Here is a 14,077-nt window from a genome sequence, read left to right as displayed (position 1 = left end):
CCATTTATCAGTGTCACCCATGCGCATTACTACACACAGCTTCCTCAGCAGCATGATTCCACACCAGCCTTCCACATAGCACACTCTAGTCCTTGGTATTTCAGGCACAGAAATAACCCTTATCTAGGCCTTAGCAGGGTGTGCTTATTGAAACAATTTGTATTACCCAGAGCACATAGGTTTGGAGCAGGAAAGCTACAAAATTTATTTCCTTTGCTGATAAAAAGAACAGCAAATTAAGAGAAGTCACAACAGTTTCCCTCCTGCTCCCTCTGCTCTTTATAGCCCTGTTTAGCTCATTGCTTATAAACAGCTAACACAAGTATTCCCATCAGTAGTGCTGACTCCTGGAGGATACAGGCATCTTGGATGTTTCATCTCTTGTTATACTTAAGTGGAATATTAAACAGGCAAGACAGCAGCAGACTAGGCTAGGAAGAACCAAGTAACTAGGACTGACAAAGAAGAATGGTAGTTTAAAACACTTCAGTCTGTAAAGTGCTTCATTTAGAGCCATCAGTGCCAGTGCATTCAGCCTTTATGTGTACCCCTCCACCTTCAGCTGTCCTCTCGCACCTTAACTCTTTATTCTGTCCCGCTTTTAAAGTATTAACAAGCACTGCTACTTAATAGCATGCCTTAGAGTGTCTAGTATAATAGCACAACAGAATTATTAGGCTTAACACTACAAAAATTCAAATTAATCTAGAAATCAAACATTTTTTCCTTCAGAGAGAGGCAAAGGAAAGATTGAACTCATTCCTTTTGCTGATGCACTAAAAGATACATCATTTATTTGTTATGCTGGGTAAAATTGCTAGTGCAACGAACCACATTCCTATTTCATACTAAATCTCAAATTGACATTATAGAACATAGATGTCTTTGTGACTGGTAAAAAGAGAAACAAATCAATTAGATGTAAGAAAGAAAACCCAGTCATATCTTTAGATCACAGGATACAGCAGCACCTTAGCCTTTGGATAAAAAAATAAATTTCAGCACAAAAAAAATGCCAAAGTGCATTAAACCAAAGACAACTTTGAGTTAATGCTTTCCACTCTTCTAGCTGCTTGCTACTTTCTGCTTTAAGAAAGAGACAGACAGAGACAAATTTTAGGGGTAGTTTTTTTAAGGAAAAATAAAATATAGCCTTCATATGCATAATTTCTGCAAGACTTTAAAGCAAGCTCAGGCTTTTACAGAACCCTGGTTTATTGCCCATTTCTCCTTGCTTCCTCAGCATGCCACCTGTCCCATGGAAGCATTGTGGCTTTGCTGCCTGGACCAACTTCATTCCTCACTTCATTTCTGTCTCCACACCTTGTATTCTTCCTCTCGTATTTCTCCTTGGGCCCTTTCCATACTCGCAGCTGCTCATGTCTTTTAGACACCAAAAGGTATTGGCCAATCTGCCTTAAGTGCCTACCCCACCCCCTGCAATTTTGAAAATTATTAAAAGTTATTATGAAGCCAAACACTGAAGAGTTCAATAGTGTGTGGGGAAAGCCAACCAAACAAAAGAAAAAAAACCAAACACAAAAACCCAACAGGACAAAGGAGAGATGTGATCAAATACCTGTAAAAATTAAGCTGCTGTCAAGAGCTTACAAGAAGCAGATCCCAACTGTTCACTTAAAATGAGAACGAATTTCAATGAGTTGCCTGCCTCATCTCATATTCCTCACCAAACAGCCTTTTCAACAGAATACTGAAATCCATGACTTTACAAAGATCAACTCTGTAAAATCTTGCAGAGGCTTGTTTTCAAGGTGATGCAGAAGGCTCCCAAAAAACAGTTTCCTCTCTTATCCACCATAACTTTTCACCCACCTCTAAATCTAACCTAAAATCCTGAGAATTTTTGTCAAATCCATTATTCAGAAATGGATTTGACACAAAAAAAAAAATAAAAAAAGGAAGTCTTATTAGGCATACTAAAAGCACAGCTCTGGATTTAGGCTTACCACCCATGCTGCAGAGCTGCTTACAAAGCCATCATTAATGGCCTGCCAGCTACCCATCATTTCCCCATGTTAAGTCTGCCCAGAGAGCAAGCCATTCCTTTCTAACAAATACCATTTTAATTGCATCTCCCACTTTGTTAGCCTTCTCGACCTCCAGTAAAAGCCATCTATGGTCTAACAATCTCTTAAATCCGACACTCACACCGACCAGCACACTTGTGTGCCTTCCTGTAGGGTTCACACGTATGCAGGCTTATTGTCAAGAATTTCCATTAGAAATCTAACAGCAGATGAGATGAACTGACAGCTTTAGGGCTAATGAGGAGAGAAAAGCAAGAAGGGAGTGAAAAGGGAGAGGTAAATAGCAAAGAACATGTATGTGTATTGTAAATGCCCCCATCACTGAAGACCTGATGGTGCCTTTCTGGTGCCAGGGCTTCTCCAGTCCCAACACCTCCCTCTGAGCAACAAATGCCAGCCACACAGCCTCAGCCACTGTTAACTCTTCCTGTGGGAATGCTGCCAGCAATCTCAGCATATTAACCCTGGGACTACTAACATGATTTAGAGGACTTGTTAAATTTTAATGATACCATTAGGAAAGAGGAAAATACACGAGTCACACTCCCACTTTGGCACATTTGGCTGCTGGATATAGGATATTAATGTTTTTCTTTGCCCATCACTATTAAATGAGCAGTGAAACTAATAGAGAAATGAAGAGTAATGACTTCTATTGTCACTGTTCAGCACCTTCTTAAAGCCAAGGCTGCCTTACTGCCCACTAGGCTTTCTGCTGGAGTCCATCAGCTGGATGGAGTAAACGGGTAATTCTTTCAGCATTTGGCACTTAACAGGTCAGAGGTTCATTTAGCCAAGAGGCACAGAAAAATAAAAGTGTCCAACTGAAATAGTAGCATGTAATCATCCAGACAATCAGTTAGCAGGCAGAAGTCTGCTCTCCTGAATAACTTGAGCATAATAAAGTCTGAGTTTGGCTTTGGTAAGATGGGAGTTTGCCCAGGTGACTTACAGGAGCCAGGACAGAAACATGCTGAGGCCAGTTCTGCCCTGCTTTTAATAATGGCCTCCAAGCAAACACCTTCTTCAGCACTGCAGGACTCTCTCTCATATCTTCAAGTACACCTGGGATAAAAGGAACGGGCAATTCCCACCAGAACACCACAGAGGCTCACAGAATCCTCATTCATCTTCAGTCAGTTTTGAGGGTGGTAGAGAAAGAGGGAATTAAACATGCACAACTTGGGCAAAATTAACTCCATCCTGAGGCAGTTCTCCTCAGACAGTTCTGAACAAAGTTGAAACCCCCAAACCACTGTGAAATTTCACTTTTTCTTCAGGAAAAGAAAATATTTACTGTGGTAGATATCAAAGTCTCCTTTCATTTGCTTAAGCCCAAACATTGATGTGAGCAGAATTTTGTTCCAGTGCAAGCCCACAGAATAGAGAAGCTGTTGTGAATACTCAGGTGCAAGTAAATGATCATGTCAAAGTATATATGATTTAGGGAGCATAAGGAAAAATAAGTAGAGGCTTGCTATTAATAGACCATAAGAAATCCACAGGTCAAAACACATTTGCAAGGAATAAATACATATAAAGCAAATTCTACTTGAGGGTAATTTGGAAGCCAAAACACAGACTGTATTCCCAATTTAAAATTTTCCTACAGAAAAGGAAGCCAGCTTTCCTAGAGCTAGATGGATGTTTTGCATCAGTCATATTGCACTGGATACAGATATCCCACACTCAGCATACACAGTTCCTGTGACACATACCACCAGCAAGAAATTTAACATGCTTTCCAGATGCACACTCAGTTTGGCTTGGAATAGCTTTTACAAGAATACAGTAATTTTTCAAATACACTAGACGCTTTTTTCCCTGAATTACCAGATCTATCAAATAAGACTCTAACAAAACAGATACCTTGTGGCCTGTAAGTTAAGTTCTCCTATTTGGAGGGCAACAAAGTGAGAAGACTCAGCCCTTCTTTGTTTAATAGGAAGGTGCAACAATTTTAAACATGCAATACAAAAATTTTGTATTAAAAAACACTTTATCTAGAAGTGTCCAGCTCCTTCCAAGGAAAGTCTTGAGTTTTCATGGTGAATTGCAAACCAAATTCAGTTTAATACTTTATTGGTTTCCTCAGGTCTCTTGAGCAGAATTTCCCTGGCAATTCATTACTTTTAAACCTACAAACACTACTACCAAATAGTTTCAGAAGAAATCTGAGAAAAAGAAACCAGTCTGAAGTTTCTTCAGAATTAAGTCTCTTCTCTTCCCTCCCAGAAAACATCTTATAATCCATAAGAAATTCAAGATCAACCACATACTATGTGATTTAATAATACAGTATGTACAGAAGATCCTAATAACAATGTGCTGGTTTCAGCTGAGGTAATTTTCTTCCCAGTTGCTGTGTTTTGGATAGCATTTTGTGCTGCAGACAAGTGGAGTGATGGTGTTTGTCTTCCCAAGTCACTGTTAGGTGTGACGGGCCCCGCTCTCCTGGAGATGGCTGAACACCTCCCTGCCCACAGGAAGTTGTGAATTAATTCCTTGGCTTTTGCTTTCTCTATTAAACTGTCTTTATCTCAACACACAAATTTTCTCACTTTTACCATTCCCATTCTCTCACCAATCCCAGTGGTGTGGGGAAGAGCATGCAAGCCTGGGGTTAAACCATGACAGTATAAATAAATAATAATAAAACTCCACAATAAAAATAAACACAGTTGAAGACAAAAATAACTTAAGTAGTATACCAATGCTGGAACAGTATGTAGTTTTTAAACAGCCTTATTACACTATATTATTTTTAAATAAATTGAATTCTGACACCATAGCAATAAATTCAAGCTGCAATTGAACACACCAACTCCTTAAGGCTGATTCTTTTGTATAGCTGGTACCATATTTTCCTTTAGTGCCTCTTTTGTAAAGTAATTAAAAAGTAATCCCTGTATTCTGTACTCCAGTTACAATGGAGGCCACGGTTGGATGCATTGTGCTGCTCTCATCAGTAGCTTTCTCAGAGATCACTGGCTCCTTGCATCTGCTGTTGCAATAGCACATCTAGTCACTCCCTGATCAAAAGGATCTGAGTTCAGAAAGAAGCATTATTGAAAGTGTTTGAACTATCTATCATTTTTATAAGAACTAAGGCAGGAAGCAATCAATGTGTATTCACACCAGAGACCTGCAGTGATGCTAACTTATGACCTTCATATGGAAAGGACAAAGGAAAGGCACAGGGGAAGCCACAAGGGGCCAGGAGGTCTCAGACCTGCTCTGCCATAGCAGCATGCCTGCTGTGTCAAAGGCACACAAGTATTCCCTGGTTAGAGCCATATCATACATGAAGCTGTGGACTAAATTACATCCTACTGATTTTCCTGAAGTCCAAATGCCCTCACCAAGGTAAATTTCACGTGAGTCAATCGACTGACAATGTTTAGATCCAGGCTACAAGGAAAGAATTTCAGATTGTGGTGTGTCTTACAGAATGTTTCAGCCTTCAGGAAAGGTTCAAAACAGTTCCGTCTCTCCCTCGCCCTTTGAAGGGTCTTGTGTTGGTCTGATTTTACTTAAAGACACTTCAAACACTATCATCTAAATATTACTAAGCTATACTGTAAAATTTTCCAAACAGGAGAGTGGAGGGAAAAGCAGCATGAGCAGATTCGTATCCTGGTTGTAGATGATAACTAGATACTATAACTGTACAAAATAAGTCTAATCTGTAGCAAGTCTGATTATGTATTTCATGTTTCAAAGCCAGAGACAAACAGAATTCTTAGCCACTTCACTATGCTCCTAGTTACAAAAAACAAAACTAAACCTGGCTTAATGTAGCAAGATGTCATAGAAAGTAATTGAAAATAGTGGGCAACACAAGTCACTGAGTTCTAAACTTCTAAACTTTCTGTTCTTAGGATACTACTTTGTGTGTTTGATTTGAATTAAGCAAACTGTAATTTGTAACAACACCCCAATAAACAACCTGCTTTTCTGCAATTGGGATACTTCTTGAATTGCAGCTTCAGCAACAAGTACCACGGGCTAGGGATTATTTATTCAGTGGCAGGCAGAGAAGGTGTTCCTCCATTTTAACAACATCAATGCCTCTCAAGCCACAGATGACACTAGCAAGATGTAAGCTAGCAATTTAACTTAGAATATCTCTTGTGCTTTTGACACGCAGACCTCATGTCACAAAATGCTGGAGTTCTGACTACATCATTATGTAGAGCATGACAGTCAAGTTTATAGCGGTGGCAGGCTGCAGGTTCAGTGCTTGGAAGCACCCCAATTACACGATGTCAAAGGCTGTGTGCTGCTGATGTGGCAAAACCACCGCGTCTTTCAGCCCTGCAATGTTCTAATAATCTGCTGATGCCAGCGTGACTCCCATTACATGCCCACGACCCACACTGGTAATGTGTGACATTTTTTCAAACACTGTCTGGGGAACTCAGATGGACAATCTTTGTTCCTTTTCCCTTTCCAAAAGCATAGGACTTTGGTGTATAGTTATTATGCAAGATTTCTGTGGATGTTGCAACATTTACTCCTAAGGAAATGCAAGATTATTTGAAGATACAAGGTGATTTTGGACATCAGTGCAGCATTCATGGCATGCATAAAACACCTTAAGACGCTTCATCATCCTGCATGAAGAGGCCAGTTAAAGACTCAGCATTGACTCTGTATTTCTGAATACAATGTTTTCAGATGCACAGCCAAGTTTTTGCAAAAAAAAAACCAACCCAAAAAAAAAAAAAAAACCACAATTTCTCCTCCCCAGAGATTCACTTGATCAATACTTCCCTCTTCACCCTCAACAGTGCGTCTGTGGTCTAAAAATATTTTCTTTTCTGATAGGAAACACTATAGTTTCTATTCACGAAATATAACCATAGGCCGGTTTCTAATTTCCAATGCACTTAGTAATGACAAGCCTTTTTCATCCCATAAAGAAAGCTGCAGAGCTAATGGTTTTGACAGCTTCCTAAAGAGCAGTCTTTACCACACAGCATCTTCACCCTTACCTCAAAGACATTTGCAAGCTCAAAAGAAATAGTTATATTATTTCACATGTTGACACTGCGGATTGCAGTGGCAAGATTTCCAGCTGCTCCTAGAAAAGGGCTTACATTAATTCATCAGCATCAAAGGCACACCCGTGTGTCTCCTCTAGACCTCTGCAAGCAGCTGTAATTCCAGTGCAAGTGAAGGAGCTCAGCTTCCCAACTTACCAGGAAACATACAATTGTAAGAAGATTCGCAGATGAGTTATGCTAAATGTTTGGTATTGTGACCTGTGATGCAACACAAAAGAATGGTTGTTGTTGCCTAAACTTTAATGGAGTTAATCCTCCCAAATGCTGACAAATTACTGCCTGGGGCCATTTAAAATCACATTTCTAATGCAATAATCCTATCTGCATTACAATGAGTTGGGATGAAATGATTAGGTGCCTGAGATTTTTTTGCACAGTGAATTAAGCCACTGTACAGACTGGCCATGCTTGTTCACAAATTAAAGGTCTGAACAGAAATGAAATTCCATTATTCTGCCACTTGCTAAGCTTTGTGGAAGGGTTTATTACTGTCCTGTCCCTAATGGGAATGTTTCTAAAGTAGCTACCAGCTAACAAACCTATTTCTCATTATATCATCTTCAGGGCTTTCTTCATTATTAGCAATTATGAGTCAAGTCTTTGACCACTAAACACCCCTGAATGAGAAGACTAATTCAACAATAGGTAAGCAAAAAAACAGGATCATGCCAGTAAATGGGTGAAAAAAACCAAAACAAAACTGTACCCTGAATGCCAGTTCTTTCCTTTCTTGTACTCAGAGAGATGAAGACTGCTCAGAATCTACCCAATTCTTATACACAGGAGCACAGAGTTTTTAGGTAAGGGGAAGTCCACAAGATAAACCACCTAATAACATCAGTGCTACCCATCCTTACCATTGATAGTAAACTCTTACTTCCTGGCCCTATCACAATAGGGCCAGGCAGCAATTAATGTCTACACTCTCAAATTACCTCAGTTTAAAGGCTGCATTCAGGATTTTTGGAGCCACATACTAACAAATTTATACCTGTCTGTGAGCATTCTTATTAGCATTTCACTGATTATTAACACAACATAATTTGTTACATATCAATAGACCAACTCTTCAGTTGTTAGATGCCTGTGAGGTGCTCATTGAAGACAGGTGGTGTCACAGGTTTGAATTCAAAGCAAACAGATCTCACACAAATTTTGATAAATTTGGGAGTATGATGCCATAAATTTCTATGCTAGAACTTTGTCTGACACCCTTCCAAAAATACAGCCTAAGAAAAATCTTAACATTAAAAAAATCTATTAGTAATTTGAGACAATTTTTATCATCATTGAAGATAACTACAAAAAACAGGCACCAAAATCTCCAAGATGCCCTCAGTCACAAACTGCAGTGTGCAACCATATCAACCACCTGTGCCAATTGCCACAGGCCTGCTTCACTTGGGGGTTACAATGAGATTTCATTCACATAAAATATAACCCCTTCAATGCATGTAATTGCTGAACATCATTAAGTCACATCTGTATCACAAGAGGAGGAAAAAGAAACAATAAGCTTTTAGCACTATTGTTTTTTGCTATTGGCAGGGAACCTGGCATTTTTAATAGCTAAAATAAATTAATGCAACTATAATTATATGTTCTTCACCTTTGTGCCTCACTGAAAAAAGAAAATACCAACGTTTCCATCTTATTTATGCATTAGGAGAAAATGTTTCTATTTAAAATAGAAAGCTAAACACCTCAACACTAACAATGATCTAGTGAGAAGCAGTTTGCTCTAGGTTAAGTGTGGCTTCTCTTCAAATAAAAAGCTTCATGCACAAAGCCTAGTCTGTTTATGAAGCAATTAAGTATACTATTCCACTTGACAGACATATACAAACCTTTACATGACTGCACACTGTCAAAAAACATCAGTGTAGGCTCATATTTGGATACGTTAATACCAATTTCAATGTCTCCTACTACTACACATTAAGACACACATACTCATTCTGCTTGTTCTGCAATATACACAACCCCAGATCATGAGCATTTCTAAATACAGTATAAATAGGAAACAGGTGCCACAGACTGTACTTGTAATACCACAGAAATTTCTAGGCTGTCTTCAACAGCAACAGAAAATTATATATATCAGACCTAGCTGACTAAAAGATGACGTTTTGAATCCCTCATTTAATAGTTCTAATAAAGGAATATCACCAGTTAGCTGTGTCCTATGGGCACCAGTCTTGAATTGTAGGATGCTCTGCAAGCTCTAAGAGAATACCAACAATCAGGAACATGATCTGCTCCTTCCACTTAACTCAGTGGTAAGATCCATTCCACACTCAAAAAGCCCCTATTCCCATAGCAGCAATGAAGAGCAGACTTCAAGGACCCTGAAAAAATGCCAGCTACATTAGCACAGTGTGATTAGACTTCAGCCTCAATCTAAATTAAAGCCAGTTTTGCCCCAGACACAAACAGGTTTCCTTCCACATTTTTGAGAAGCCTTGTACATCTCACTCTCAGAAGGGACTCCCAGAGCCAGGGCACACCCAGAGGCAGCTCACAGGCCGTGACTGAATTAGCAGGGCCCATGCCAACACCTTGCTTTCCTCAAAGCAGACACTGATCAGGTGTGTATTTCCATAACACCAGGAAAAACAAACTTCAAAGACCACCACAGCATACCCAATCCAAAAAAGTCAATGGCACCAGCCGCAATGTTTGTGTCCCACATCACTGAGCCCAGAGCCTCACTCTGCTGGGCAGCACCTGCTGAAGGCAAAAATCACAAGCCCAGCAAGTTCTTAACAGCCACAAGCCAGAAAGGATGAGAGAAAGAGACACTTCTGCAAACAGTCCCAGGGAGCAGCACCCACCACAGAAAGGTGGAAAGAAGTTGTGTGCCAAAGGCAGGAGTTGCTCAACAAGACTGAGTCTGTTAAGCACAGCAAATAGGGTCACCTATGCCCATGAAGTCCACCTTACTTGTGCCTCCTCCCTAAATGCACAGATTGGACAGCACTTTTGTCAGCAGCACTCCTACAGAGCTGGAGGGTTTAGAAAGGAGGTGCAAGCAGAAAAAAAAAAAAAAAAAGAACATAGGTAAGGAGGCTAAAAGGTTACTGATACAAATAAAGACTGGCCTGTACAACACCATCAGCTAAATTAAGGGAACAGCAGAACAAATAGCAACAGAAACAAGGGTGGTTTCTCAGGAAGGCAAGGATGGGCAATGTCAATCACTACTGCAGTAAGGGAGCCCTGTGCAACCATTTACATAAATAGAAATTGACTGATTTTAGTTAACACTGTGCCTTGGTGTTAGTTTCATCCTCCCCTCCACCCCTAATCTCAGTTATTCTGATGGCTCCCATATCTGTACCAGTAATTTCCCACCTATACTCACAGCTGGTAATCACTGTCAAATCACACAGCCTGAAATTTGACAAGATTTTGGTACAGGGCCACTTTAAAATGAATCAACCATGTATTAATGGTTAAATTTACTATTAATTTTGGTGGATCCACCTTTCCCTGTTCATGAATAATTCAGCTAAATCAGCTCTTGAGACAAGGTAGCAACCAGCCCTTGAGTCTTTTGTTCATGAGAGTACCAACTCCCCCTCAGAGAGCACATAAATAAATCATGGAGAGTACAACACAACAGCAATATCAGGGACCCCTTCTCAGCAGTCGGCTCTTTTCTATGATACCTCTTTATTGTAACCACTAATGAAAACTCTTTGAAGTGGAAGAGTAAATATTATCATTTGATAGTACCTGGACCTAACAAGGCAAACAAAATTGCATTGTACTACATTCCAGGAGCTGCAGACCCATTCACAATACAACGCTCACAGGGTTGCTATGGAGGAACCCAATGCTTACATGCTTATTTTAGTAGCATGAGGTCAGCCAAGGGCTGCTGGTCACTCGTTTAGGGCTGTTAGCCTTAATCTAATATGCACAACAGGAATTAAAAAAAAAAAAAACAGCACCAAACAAAACAAAACCAAGGAATTTCAGAGGATGCCTTTGGAGTACCCCAAGAGAGGCAGAAAGCAGGTTTCCAACTGTATTCAGGATGAGTCAGTGCTTAAAACTTGAGACCAAATGTCAGAAACTCTTAACACCCTCTTTTGGCATGGGATTATTCAACCCAACGTTCAGAGTCCAGCAGCTTCCAGTATTTCCAAATCTTATTGGGAATGTGAAAAAAAAAAAAAAAAATCTGGCACTTCTCTGTAAGAGAAGCATCACCAAGTTATCCTTCTGCTAATAACTTATCACCTGGAAGAACTGGGTTCAATGCCGTGGTCTGCCACAGCCTCACTGAGTGACCTTTGGGCTCAGACAGCATTTCAGTGCCTCATGTGAACCCGGAGCTACAGGAGGGATCCTCCCTCAATGGAAGTAGAAACCACTGGCATCAGACCGTACGTACACACCTCACTCTTAAGGTGGCTGCCAAGTCTAAAGATTATTTGTAAATCCATCCTGTAGGAATCAAAGATAGCAAAAGAGGAACGGACCAGTGACTCCAGTGTAAATTTCCCGTTCTTACCTATCCCCCAACCCCCGGAAAAAAAAAAAAAAAAAAAGAAACAAAAGAAAAAAAAGAAACCACCAAACCAGCGCTCAGTAAACAGCACAGAAACACTATCAATACAATGAAAGAAGCGCGCTGGAAGGACTGTCACAGATGCCCCTGAAGTCAGGCAGCCCTCCAGAGACAGAGGCACGCTGCTCCACGTGAAGCAGGAGGAGGGGGTGGGGAAAAGGACCAAGACTAAGAAAGAGAAGAACACAAACCCTAAGGCAGAGGGAAGCCCAGGTAGCCGACAGCCCCGGCGGCTGCTGGGGCCCGCTCTGGACACAGAGATCCCCCCCCGCCTCCCCCGGCCCCCGCTCACCTTGCTGCTGACGGGCCCGGGGATGAGGAGCTTCAGCGCCTGCCTCTTCAGCTCCGCCAGGCGGGCGTTGCAGTGCTCGCACCAGACGCCGCGGTCCGAGCCCGGCGAGGAGCCGCCGCCGCTGCCGGAGCCCGGCGAGCCGGTGCCGAAGCCCGGCGAGCCGCCCAGGGAGCCGGGGGAGCTGGTGCCGATGCCGGGCGAGGCGGGTCCCGGCGAGCCGGTGAAGGAGCCCGGCGAAGAGGTGCCGGAGCCGGGGGACGGGGTGCCGGAGGAGCCCAGGGCAGAGCCAGCTCCCTCCGGCGCCGGGCGCCCGCCTGCCCGGGACTCCTCGTATGCCTTCCGGTACCAGCTCTCGGGGGAGAAGGGGGCGGCGGGCTTGGTGGGGGAGCAGGGCTCGGTCACCTGGAGCGGGAGAAGGAGCAGCGGGTCAGGCAGGGAGGCCCGGCGGCGCCGGCAAGTTTCGCTCGGACGCTCCGCGCCCGCGGTGGCCCCCGCGCCGCGCCCCGAGGCGCCGCCGCCCCGCACCGCGCGAGTTGCGCGGGGCCGGGGCACGATCGCCGGCAGCCGCCCGGAGGGAGAAGCAGGAGCCCCGGCGCTGCGGCGACCACTGCTCCGAGCCGCCCCGGCGCCGACAACTTACCCCGTATTTTCTGCTCCTCGCCGTGACCGCAATCCTCTCCTTATTTCCAGCCACTGAATTCATGGTGGCTTCGCAGGGCGGCGGGAGAATTTCCTACAGGTTTCCCAGTCCGCATCCGAAGGGAATAGCCGGTCCTGGGAAGTCCCTCGCGGAGCGGGCTGGCTTGCTCCCTCCGCCGCCTCCGACGGGAACGCTCAGCCCCAAAACAGCCGTCAGTTCTCGGGAAAATGCTCGGGGCTGGGGTTCTCTCCCGGTCGGTTTTTCTTCATTGTCTCCCCTCTCATTCCCTTACAACCCTTGTTTTAACAGAAACGGCAACATCCACGTCAGGAGCGATCCCCCCATCGGCAGCACAGCTCTCATCCGCAAGTGAGGTTGAAGCATCCAAGGCAGCCTGGAGAAGGCGAAAGAAGGAGCGAGAGCCGCGCTCTCCCAAGCGGAGGCGCTTTCTGCCTCCGCTACAGCGGCAACTTGTTCCCTTCACCAAGGTTTGTAAGTGAGTTAGAAGAAATCCTCCAAAAATATCGGGATCCAGGCTCTGGGAGGAGCCTCCGCGCCCCTCGCAGCCAATATCCTCCTGCCCATTTGTGCCTGACAGTTTTGCAAGGGAGGGAAGGGAAGACCCGGGCTGCGGAGCCCCGTGCGCTCCCCGGTCAGCGGCAGAGCTGCAGGGCTGGCGGCGCCGGAGGCTGCCAGCAGGCTGCCAGAGCCTCACCGCTGCTCTGCGCGATGCCTCGGCTGCCGGGAGGGTCCATTTTATTTTGCAGTATTTCTTGACTGACGTCTGTGATTTCCCCCCGTTCTTGAAAAGGGCGGGTGGGTGCGAGGAGGGGGGAGAACCTTGTTGCTTCCACCGCAGTTATTGGTTAGTTGTCTCTATTCAGGCTTTAATGAACGTTATTTCACAAGTGTTCCCAATCCTCCCTAAATAACTAGGAAAGAAAAGCAAGCTGTATTTATGACAGTCACTGGCATCTCTTTTCCATGTTGTAATTCTACGTGTATTAATTTAACTTGCAGTCAAGAGCATAATAAATTAATCTTTTAAGAATGAAATTCTACGGACTTGTGTCCCTGTTAATCTTTCCTTTCTAATTACGATTTCCATTTGCTGATCATGTGTATCTGTTACATATCTTTTTTTATTTCAAATCCTGTAGATAGAAAAATCATCTATAATAAATCTTCCCCCTCAGAACGAGTTGGTAATTTTCTCAGAAATGGAGGCAATAAAGAGCTAAATGCCAGATCCCCTGATAGGATCATAACATGGATAGGTTGATGCAACTGAGAGGGCAGAACACACAGGAGACTTGCATCCACCTTTCCAACCTCCTATTGCTACTTCCATATAAATGCTTCCTTCCAGCATCCCTAGTGTACCTGGGCCGCCGCAGCCGTGAGGAAACAAAACCAGCCTGCTGAATCGCTGAGCAAGGAATCTCCCGG

The 14,077-nt window shown here is 43.3% G+C and overlaps 2 protein-coding genes across 2 annotated transcripts in view; one reads left to right on the top strand and one right to left on the bottom strand.

The window, feature by feature from the left end:
- KIF26B (kinesin family member 26B) overlaps positions 1-12,713 on the bottom strand; it is a 284,770-nt gene extending 272,057 nt beyond the window's left edge. Inside the window, exons 1-2 of the mRNA XM_033054728.1 lie at positions 12,629-12,713; positions 11,989-12,390 (exon numbers count right to left, since the gene is read on the bottom strand). Coding sequence (XP_032910619.1) covers positions 11,989-12,390; positions 12,629-12,691 — 465 coding nt within the window. The 5' untranslated portion in view covers positions 12,692-12,713. The remainder of the gene's footprint in view (positions 1-11,988; positions 12,391-12,628) is intronic.
- On the top strand, positions 12,564-14,077 carry LOC116993749. Its single transcript, XM_033054729.2, has 3 exons — positions 12,564-12,839; positions 12,938-13,116; positions 13,998-14,077. The coding sequence occupies exons 1-3, from the start codon at positions 12,690-12,692 to the stop codon at positions 14,029-14,031; spliced, it is 363 nt and encodes a 120-aa protein (XP_032910620.1). The 5' UTR covers positions 12,564-12,689; the 3' UTR covers positions 14,032-14,077.

The sequence above is a fragment of the Catharus ustulatus genome, chromosome 3 (genome assembly GCF_009819885.2).
Source record: "Catharus ustulatus isolate bCatUst1 chromosome 3, bCatUst1.pri.v2, whole genome shotgun sequence".
In the NCBI taxonomy this organism is placed as follows: Eukaryota; Metazoa; Chordata; class Aves; order Passeriformes; family Turdidae; genus Catharus; species Catharus ustulatus.
The sequence above is the reverse complement of the archived record's forward strand: the minus strand, read 5'-3'. Positions and strand labels throughout refer to the sequence as shown.

Bases quoted from the DNA above. Each gene is read 5' to 3' on its own strand.
- LOC116993749 (XM_033054729.2), top strand. From the start codon at position 12,690: ATGGTGGCTTCGCAGGGCGGCGGGAGAATTTCCTACAGGTTTCCCAGT. The intron at 12,840-12,937 runs GTCAGTTCTCGG...TTGTTTTAACAG, and splicing joins CGCTCAGCCCCAAAACAGCC to AAACGGCAACATCCACGTCA. The intron at 13,117-13,997 runs GTTTGTAAGTGA...GCTTCCTTCCAG, and splicing joins AACTTGTTCCCTTCACCAAG to CATCCCTAGTGTACCTGGGC.